The 10,067-nt window shown below is 49.3% G+C and overlaps 1 protein-coding gene across 1 annotated transcript in view; it reads right to left on the bottom strand.

The window, feature by feature from the left end:
- PGPEP1 (pyroglutamyl-peptidase I) overlaps positions 1-9,379 on the bottom strand; it is an 11,762-nt gene extending 2,383 nt beyond the window's left edge. The window contains exons 1-4 of the mRNA XM_031064732.1: positions 8,979-9,379; positions 7,878-7,930; positions 1,342-1,458; positions 164-396 (exon numbers count right to left, since the gene is read on the bottom strand). Of these exons, the coding sequence (XP_030920592.1) occupies positions 164-396; positions 1,342-1,458; positions 7,878-7,930; positions 8,979-9,177 (602 nt within the window). The 5' untranslated portion in view covers positions 9,178-9,379. The remainder of the gene's footprint in view (positions 1-163; positions 397-1,341; positions 1,459-7,877; positions 7,931-8,978) is intronic.
- Between the last annotated feature and the right edge of the window lie 688 nt (positions 9,380-10,067).

Below are 10,067 nucleotides of genomic sequence, written 5' to 3'. Positions count from 1 at the left end.
AAAAATATATATTAAAAAGCTGGTTGAGAAGGGAACTGGAGTCAGTTGGCTGCTTCGTGAAGAAGACCCAGCGCTCTGAGGAGCTGCCCACGAGGAAACGCCAAGAAGGCGTGAAACCCTTGTGGCAAGGAGACCAGAGCGCCAAGATGCCAAGGCCCCATACCTGCCAGCGTCCTTGGAGATGGTGACAGTGACATCCAGCCCCAGGGCAGACACCCTGCTGCTGACGGCGTCCATGTCGATGATGGAGTCGATGCACTCGGGGCCGCCCTCCACGCAGCACTGCGAGCCCGGGCAGAAGCGACAGTTGTCCAGCCCCTTGTAGCCCACGTTGTGGCCACACTTCTCCAGGGTGACGGTGGTGGCCATGCCCGACACGCCCACGTGCACCACCAGCTGCCAGGGGAGAAGGGACGGGGTTGGGCCGCGCAAAATGCTGCTCACAGAATCACAAAACCACAGAGTAATAAGGCTGGGAGAGGCCTCTAAGGTCATCGGGCCCAAGCTGCGCTGGCATGGTAAGAATTGTTTTGGTCGTTCTCTGAGGTTCAGAGAATGTGGAACCCAGAAATATTCTTGAGAGGAACTGTGCCTTGCTTTCCTCTGTGAAGAGAAATGTGGGGATATTTCCTGACAGGCCAAGGAACCCAAACACCATCACTGTGGGGAAACCATCTCCACGTTGCATTCTGCTTTGGCACAAACACAGGCAGGGAATATGGGATAAGAATATTCTTGGGAAGAATTGTGCCTTGGTTTTGTCTGTGAAGAGAAATGTGGGGCTGCACACCTGGCCCTGACAGGCCAAGGAGCCAAAACACCAACAATCCCCACATTGCGTTCTACTTTTGCACAAACACAGGCACAGCAAATGATAAGAATTGTTTTGATCATTCTCTGAGGTTCAGAGAATGTGGAACCCAGAAATATTCTTGGGAAGAGCTGTGCCTTGCTTTCCTCTGTGCAGAGCAATGTGGGGATATTTCCTGACAGGCCAAGGAGCCAAACCACCAACAATCCCCACATTGCATTCTGCTTTGGCACAAACACAGCAAATGAGATAAGAATTGTGTTTTCTTTCTCTGAGGTTCAGAGAATGTGGAACCCAGAAATATTCTTGGGGAAGAGCTGTGCCTTGCAGTGGCCCCTTCACACCCACTGCTCCTGGGAGCTGCAGCACTCCGAGCTGTAAAACCCCACAAATTCCTCACCACAAAAGAGGAAAAGATCCAGCCAGGGGCTGCCAGGCTGAGGGAATACATGAAAAAGGAGACTTCCCATGGTGCCCACTGCAGGTTCCAACCCTTTGCTGGGTGGTTTTTTCCTCCTCCCTTGACTCACTTGGGGACTGTGCTTCTTCCACAAGGCAGGAATGAGTCTCTGCACGGTCTGGTACTCGACAGGGACCTCATAGACGTGCAGATCCACATCATCCCTCAGCCCCAGCTTCTCCAGCTCCTGAAAACACCAGCAAAGCAAAACCAAGATGGTCAGACTCGGGATGAGCAGAGGATTTCCTCCTGGAGGGTTCAATGGCAGAGTGAGGGACTAACACACAGTTTACACCGGGGCTGTGCGACCACACAAACAGCACCTGCAGCGAGTTCACAGCGACGTAAAGAAAACCCCAAACCCATAATGGCAACAACAAAGGCATCTCCCCACCTGTGTGGAAGAAGAGTTTCACCCACAGAGCCGTTAGCGTGGCTCTGATGTGTGTGTGTGACAAAGAAATCAACATTTAACCGACAACAGTCACCCACGCTGCCAGGGAAACCTTGGCGCCGATATTTATAGAGGGAGAGAGCCACAACCCTGCTTCTTCCAAGGAGTGAGATGTGGGGAAGGTGGGACTGGCAGGATTTTATCCATCACCCCAGGGCTGCTGGCCTGCAGAGGAATTTCACATTTATTTCCAGATAAAGAGCTCTCAGGGCTGCGGTGATTCAGCTAAGCCAGTAGGTGATTTCTCCCTCTCTGCCATGAAGACATCCCAAATATCCCGGCAATAAACGGAGCCAATTTCCTCCAAACCTTTTCAAACACAGAGTGGCAGTTAAATACCTTGCGAAGACTTTAAAACCAGAGGAAAGGGTTGGTTTTGGTCTTTTTTCTCTGACAGGAAAGCACTGTTTGATCCCAAAACTGGGAGTTGCCCCTGCACACAGGTTCTGCCCTGTCCTCTCCAGGAAGGCTCCACCTGGAGCTTTGCTCCTCTGCTACCTCTCAGAGCCACCAACCCCAAAACTTCCCAGAGCTCAAAGAAACACCCACAAGGTCTGAAGGCTCTGGAAAAAAAAAGGTTCTTAAAAAAAACAAAATAAAACCCATCAGCTGAGGCTGAGCTTTGGAGCCAGGTAACACCAGGAAAGCATTTGGAGAAGAGACCTTGCCTATCATGTTTAAGGAATTCCTGCAGCATCAAACCCGGACCAAACTCTGCCCTTGTCACCAAATGTCCAAAACAGCTGTTCCTGTGGAGCTGAGGTAGGAACAGGTAAAAGCCATCAAAGGACATTCCAAAATACCCCTGAATTTATCCCTGTTCCAGGTTTGGATTTGGTTCACCAGAGCCACGAGCTGCTCCTTGAAGCGATTCTCAGGTTTTATTTTCCCCCTTGCAGATCAGCTGTTTTCACTCTCCAACCTCGTATTCCCCCAGGTTAAAAATTAAAAATTAAAGGCGCTTGAAAGGAGAAGCCAAGCTGAGGTTTGAGGCCTCCCCCTTTAAACATGAGCAGTGTCTTGCCACCGTTTTTCTGTGTTTCCATCAGCATGAGTGGTTTTCTACTGAGGGGAAAAAACACCTTTCACACTTGTACAGCCAAACCACAGGGATGTAACAAGATTTAAGATAACTAAAACAGCCAGAAAGGCCAAAGTGGCACTTTCAGAGCGCAGCAGATATGAGCAAGGATGATAAATCACAGGCTCTGGCTCCCAGGGCAAGGCTGATATTAAAGCCTGGCTGTATTGATTAGTGTCTGGCACACTCAGACACTCATTAGCACAGCTGGATGGAAGGGATGCACAAATCTGCACAAATCTGCCTTTCAAAACCTTACCTGGAGCCTCAATAAAGGAGTTTACAGATGAGAGTGTCCAACCACCAGCCAGCCTCTTCAGGAGGAGAATAAACACTTTTTAGGAGCGTTAATAATAATAACGAGAAGCAATGCTCCTGAAGGTGAAGGGTGGGGAAGGAAAAAACTCCTGAGGATGGATTTGATGGCGGGGATGGGGAAGGACAGAGCTTCTAAGGATGAAATTTTTGGTGAGGAAGGAAAGAGCTCCTGGGGATGGATTTAGTGGGGAAGGAAAAAGCTCCTGGGGATGGATTTTTTGGTGGGGAAGGGAACAGCTCCTGGGGATGGATTTGATGGTGGGAAAGGAAAAAACTCCTGGGGATGGATTTGGTTGTGGGGAAGGGAACAATTCCTGGGGATGGATTTGATGGTGAGGATTCAGAAACAGCTCCTGGGGATGGATTTGATGGTGGGAAAGGAAAAAACTCCTGGGGATGGATTTGATGGTGGCGAAAGAAAAAGCACCTGGGGATGGATTTAGTGGGGAAGGAAAAAACTCCAGGGGATGGATTTTATGGTGGGGAAGGGAACAGCTCCTGGGGATGGATTTGATGGTGGGGATTTAGAAGGAAAAAGCACCTGGGGATGGATTTGGTGGTTGGGAAGGAAAAAACTCCAGGGGATGGATTTTATGGTGGGGAAGGGAACAGCTCCTGGGGATGGGTTTGATGGTGAGGACTCAGAAGGGAACAGCTCCTGGAGATGGGTTTGATGGTGGGGATTTAGAAGGAAAAAGCTCCTGGGGATGGATTTGGTGGTGAGGATTTGGAACAGCTCCTGGGGATGGGTTTGGTGGTGGCAACTTTTGCTGGATGAAAAGAGAACCCTCCAGCCACTTAAACCCCAACTTTACCAAGCCACAACTTTTCCTTTAAGCAAGCCCAGCGCTCCATAATGAAGATGTTTGTGACCTTCCTCCCCCCCGCTCCCTGAACAAGCTCTGCCCCCCAGCCCTGTCCACCTGACAACCAGAGCACACAGAACATGCGTGACCCATTCCCTGACCCCTCCACAATGCTGCTCTTTGTGAGCCTCTAATATCCTTATCAGGTCTGTCTAGACACCCTGACAGCAATTGTCCTTCCTAATGTCACAATGCACTCTGACCTCTCTCCTCCTCCTCCTCCTCCTCCACAGCCAGCAGCACTTCTGGGGGGGATGAAGGAGCCCGGCAGCTTCACAGTCCACAGGTCACACCTGTGTCCACACCTAAGTCACAGCAGGGAGGGCACAAAACCAGACGAGAAAAGCTCATTTTAGTGATTTCTCCTTGCAAGGTCCCTCCCCAGCAAAAGTTGTGGGGGAAAAAAAAAAAAATAAAAATCCTGAACCGACAGATTAGAACAATGAAAACTCAAAAGAGCAAACCCAAATTAACACGGAGTGGTTTTGCTGTGAGCCTTAAAATAAAGCAGAAAGGAGTTTTTCTTCCTGCTGGTTTTATAGGAAAGCTGTCCCCCGTGAGTAAAAACCCAAACATTTCATTGGGTTTTTTTAGGTGAAATTTCAAAACTTTTCATTTCAGCAGCATTATTAGATTGCTGCTGCCACTACTTAAGGTAGCCATGTGTAAAAATCAGTCAGCTTGCAAAACCAGACAGAAATTCACTGCACTTCCAGGGCAAACTCACCCCGTGCCCGTTGTTCTGTGGGAGAACCCAAATAAAACCAGGGGCAGCGAAAGCAAAAAAAAAACAAACCAAAAAATAAATACAAGGAGAGAATTTTATCCTCGGGATGCCGCACAATAAAAGATGTAATAAACCAGAACTAGCTGAGCCCTGGAGCTAGGAAGGATTTAGAAAGATTGTTTAATTGATTTTTCTGCTATTAAAATGCAGATCACAGCGTCTGGGATTCGGGGACTCAGACACGCCTTTGTGTCCCCTCCGCTCCATGAAGTCCCCGTCTGAAAGTTGCACAATGCCCACCTCAGCCAGGCTCAAAGGCATGCTGTTCCTTTTTGTCTGGGCCTCTGGGGGCTGAGACAGGGGAAGGAAAGGCAAATCCTCCCCGCTGCCTCCCAGCTGATGTTTTCACTCACGATAATCCGGACCCGGAGCCTCCGGTTTGTGCGCAAAACATCCCCAGCTCTGGGTTTAGACACTCGAAGCATCCCAAATCCACTCAAAACATCCCCAGTTCTGAGCTTACCCACTCAAAACATCCCAAATCAACTCAAAACATGCCCAATTCTGAGCTTAGCCACCCCAAACATCCCCAGTCCAGCCAAACATCCCCAATTCCGAGTTTAGCCACCCCAAACATCCCAAATCCACTCAAAACATCTCCAATTCTGAGCTTACCCACTCAAAACATCCCAAATCAACTCAAAACATGCCCAATTCTGAGCTTAGCCACCCCAAACATCCCCAGTCCAGCCAAACATCCCCAATTCCGAGTTTAGCCACTCAAAATGTCTCCAATTCTGAGTTTACCCACTCAAAACATCCCAAATCCACTCAAAACATCCCCAATTTTGAGTTTAGACACTCAAAACATCCCAAATCCATCCCAAACATCCCCAATTCTGAGCTTACCCACTCAAAACATCCCAAATCCACTCAAAACATCCCAAATTCTGAGCTTACCCACTCAAAACATCCCCAATTCACCCCAAACATCCCCAATTCTGAGTTCAGCCACCCCAAACATCCCAAATCCACTCAAAACATCCCAAATTCTGAGCTTAGCCACTCAAAACGTCTCCAGTTCTGAGTTTGGCTACTCAAAACATCCTCAATCCACTCAAAACATCCCCAATTCTGAGTTCAGCCGCTCAAAATATCCCCAATTCCAAGATTAGCCACTCCAAACATCCCAGATCCACTCGAAACACCCCAAATTCTAAGTGTAGCCAGTCAAAACATCCCCAACTCTGAGTTTACCCACCCCAAACATCCCCAATTCTGAGTTTACCCACCCTAAACATCCCAAACCTACTCAAAACACCCCAAATTCTAAGTTTATCCAGTCAAAACATCTCCAATTCCGAGTTTGTACACCTCAAACATCCCTAATTCCGAGTTTATCCACCCCAAACATCCCCAATTCTGAGTTTACCCACCCCAAACATCCCAAATTCTGAGTTTACCCACCCCAAACATCCCCAATTCCGAGTTAACCCACCCCAAACATACCAAACCTACTCACAAAACACCCCAAATTCTAAGTTTAGCCAGCCAAAATATCCCCAATTCCGAGTTTGTACACCCCAAACATCCCCAATTCCGAGTTTATCCAGCCTAAACATCCCCAATTCTGAGTTTGTACACCCCAAACATCCCCAATTCCGAGTTTACCCACCCCAAACATCTCCAACCTACTCAAAACACCCCCAATTCTGAATTTATCCACCCAAAACACCCCCAAGTCTGAATTTTGCCATCCCCCAAGCCCCTAAAAAGCGGATTTTACACGGAGGGGAGATGACTTCACCCCTCAGCCACACAGCTGAGCAGCCACCAGCGCCTGGAGCTGTTTCTCTTTAGGTTTGTTTATTTTTTTTTTTTTTCCAAGCAACATCTCAACACCCACCACTCCTCCTGCTCCAAAACCAACCCTTTTGTCCATCTCCTCTGAAATAAAAGCAGCTATTTACAACACCAGCAAGAACAAACCAAATCGCTGAGCCTCGCTCCCGATTTTTAGGAATGTCCTGTATTTTTTTTTTCCCCCCGCCATCCACGACCTGCGTATTCCCCCAGACTGACCCAAAATTAAATAAATTCATTCCCAAAAAAAAAAAAAGCTCTTGGAGGCAAAGGTTTTGTCTTCTCCCACCAGGCAGCGACGTATCAGGCAGCTGGACATTAGTTGGCTGTAATTGATTAGAGTTTGTGATTTAATTTAAAAGCATTTGGAAGAAGATATTAATCTCAGAGCTCTGAAGGGGAGAGAGGCGTGGTGGGGAGAAAAATGGATTTAATTCCCTGGGCAACTGTACTAAAAGGTACCATGGAATTCCCAGGGGCTCTGCCACAAACCCCCATCCAGAATTGACAAAGAAGGAGGAAGTGGGATAATGTGGCAGCACCATCCCTGTGAAAAGCGTTTTTACAACAACAACAAAAAAAAAACCCCTTAATTCCATCAAAAAGAGCTCAATTCCCTCTTTTTGCCACACCTGTGGGATGCCAGCCTCAGCCAGATGAACTCCTGGGCTCAGGGTGGGGATTTTGGGGTGTCCTGTGCACGGCCAGGAGCTGTTGGATGATTCCCTCGCAGGATATTCCAGATCTGAGGGATGTGCCCAGGCAGGTACAGAGCGGCATAAAGCCGATTGTCCTGAGCAGGCAGCAAAAGGCATTTCCCCAAAAAACTCTCCCAAGCAGAAAAGGGAGGATCCAGGATGAGAAAAGAGGCAGCTCTGCCTGGAAATCAGATCTGCCACTCAACTCCACCAAAGTCTCCTCTCAGGGATAAAGGTGAACTCAGCTGGCCCAGCTTCAAGTCAGAACTGAGAGAAAAACACCCGGATTCCTCTGGGCTGGCTTGTTTGTTTGGAATTCTCCGGGGCACAGGAAGATTCCAAGCTCCCTGCCCCATTTAAAAAGCACCCAAAGCTGGGAATTCCTGACCCGCCTCAGCTACATTAACTCGATCTCATTAAACTCCACCAGCTCAGGGATTGTTTTCTGAGCAGGGAATCAAACATTATCCAGCTGACCATCTGGATATCTGCAGAGAGCTCCAGGAGAAGTTGTAAGTGATAAAAAGAGCTGAAAGCCCAAATTTGTAGGGATTTGTCCTCTGTTTTGACGCTTCCCAAGAGGGAAACCCAGGGGTTACCTGGACTGCAATCCAGCTGGCGTTCACAGCGTGCTCTCCAAACGGCCCAAACCCTGCAAGAGAGGAAAAATTCACAGATTTGACTCAACTTGCAAAGAGGTTTGAGCTTTCCTGGGAAAAAAAAACAAACAAACAAACAAAAAACAAACTCCGCTTTACCTCTCAATCATTATTTCTTTACACCTGAGTATCAAACAAGACACCTGCACTAAAATATTTCAACTCCAGCCTTGTACAGTGAAGGAAAACAATAACTTGCCTGAAAAGAAATTTGTTTGTTTTTTTTTTTTCCTTGAGGAGGAGAACTTTCCTTCCTGCCCAGGTTAGAAAAATTGGTTATTACCAGCTAACTTGCCCGATGGCACAGAATTAGAATCATGATTGGATTTTCTATTCCTGATTGCTTCAGCCCACAGCAGATGCTTCCACAAGTCTGCCTCAAACGTTCAGGGCCCTCTCCAAGATCTTCGTTAGCATTAATTACACCTCCCAAGGAAATAAACAGAGCTGTTGACAGCCCACCCACAGCTCAGCAAAGGCTACCAGGGTGTCATCAAAACCACTTCCTTCAGCACCTCCAAATTCCTAATGAATAACTCTGGAGTTAACTGGTAATCCATAATATCTTTTTATTATTTTTTTTTTTTCCCCTGAGCGAGCACACAAAGGTCGGGCAATTTATCTGGGTGTAACGTCGATATGCTTTAATTTCAGATGTCAGCCTTGCCCTCCGAGCCTGGTGCAATTAGGAGACATAAATTCTGCCCAGCCCCTGAAAGGATCCGAGAGGGACCGCAAATATCGGCTCAATGGAAATGCGGGGTTTGCCCTCCCCAGGCAGGCTGCACCCCAGCACCCCAAGCGTGGGCTCGTCCACGCCCGCGGAGCTCAGCCCGGCTCGCCAAAATAAATATCCCCACGAAATCCGAAATGCTGGGGGTGTTTTCCTGCGAGCAGAGCTGCAGGGGTGTGAGACAAACCGCGGCAGGGGAAGGAGGCAAATGAATGCCTTCCCCAGCTGTTTGTGCAAGCCCCACACGACTCCCTGGAGCTGAATTCCCAAATAGAGCGTGACAATCCCATAAAAGAAACGAAATGCACCTTTCAACAGCTCAGCCAGGGGAAGGCTGGAATTCCACAGGTGCCCGCGCACAAGGGCAGGATTCCCTTGCTCCAAATTCCAAATCCAAGCGGCACAAACACAGCTGGGGCTACCCCTGCTCTGCCTCATCTGGGAACAGAGGGAACTTTGCGGGCAGCCCCCGACCCCACGGAGCACATCCAGCCCCGCGAGGCTCATTAGCACTAAAACCAGCGGCAGGGATGGCCGCGGGATTATCTCTCCTTAACGAGTTCTAAAAAAGAAATTGTGCACAAATAACGTTTATCCTCGGCCAGCCCGGGAACCCGCAGGGAACACGACACCGTGCCCAGTGCTGAACGGAATTCCTCCCGACGTCCACGGAGTTATCAAACAGGGGCACAGCTCACAAGGCAACCGCCGCCTTTTTGCAACCAGACTTCCTTGAAATTTACCCAAAAAAAAAAAAGGGGGAAAAAAAAAAAGGAGCGTGGAGGAGCCTCGAGCAGCAGAACGTCTCCTGACGCAAGTTTTCTGTTTAGTCACCGCCGCTCCACGCTGGATTTGGGGCTGGGAAAGGCAGGATCTGCCACCTGCTCCCTGCAAAGAGGCACTTTCTGCCCGTGGTTACGGCCGCTCTGCTATTCAAGCGGCCTCAGCTTCAGCTGCTGGGGGGAGACCTGAATAGTTTGGGCCAGTTCCCCATTTGTCACAGGGCGGCCTCACCCACAAATCACCCCGAGCTGCCTTTGTACCCCGGGGGGAGGCTGACACCGCCGGGGCCTCTCGCTCATTCTTCCCTCCAGTGCCTCGGGGAGCAGCTCCCACACCTCGGGGGCTCAGGGTGGGATTCCCCCCTCCCTGCGCCCCAAATTGGTTTTCCTGCTTGCTCCTTGGGAGGATGGATTCCCTTCTCCTGGCGAATAGCAAACCTCTGGGATGGGGTCACGCATGGAAAATGGGGATCCAAGCGCCAGCTGGATGGATAAATGCTAGAAAAGCCCCTCGCTGCTGTACCCCCCCAGCTCTGGCGCCCCTGAGGCAAAGCCCCCCAGACTCTGCCCTGCGCCCCATTTATCGCCCCACACAGGGGACAGCCCCCCAAAACA

Source organism: Geospiza fortis, unplaced genomic scaffold (genome assembly GCF_000277835.1).
Source record: "Geospiza fortis unplaced genomic scaffold, GeoFor_1.0 scaffold569, whole genome shotgun sequence".
Lineage (NCBI taxonomy): Eukaryota > Metazoa > Chordata > Aves > Passeriformes > Thraupidae > Geospiza > Geospiza fortis.
Note: the sequence above shows the minus strand (reverse complement) of the source record. Positions and strands in the feature narration are given on the sequence as shown.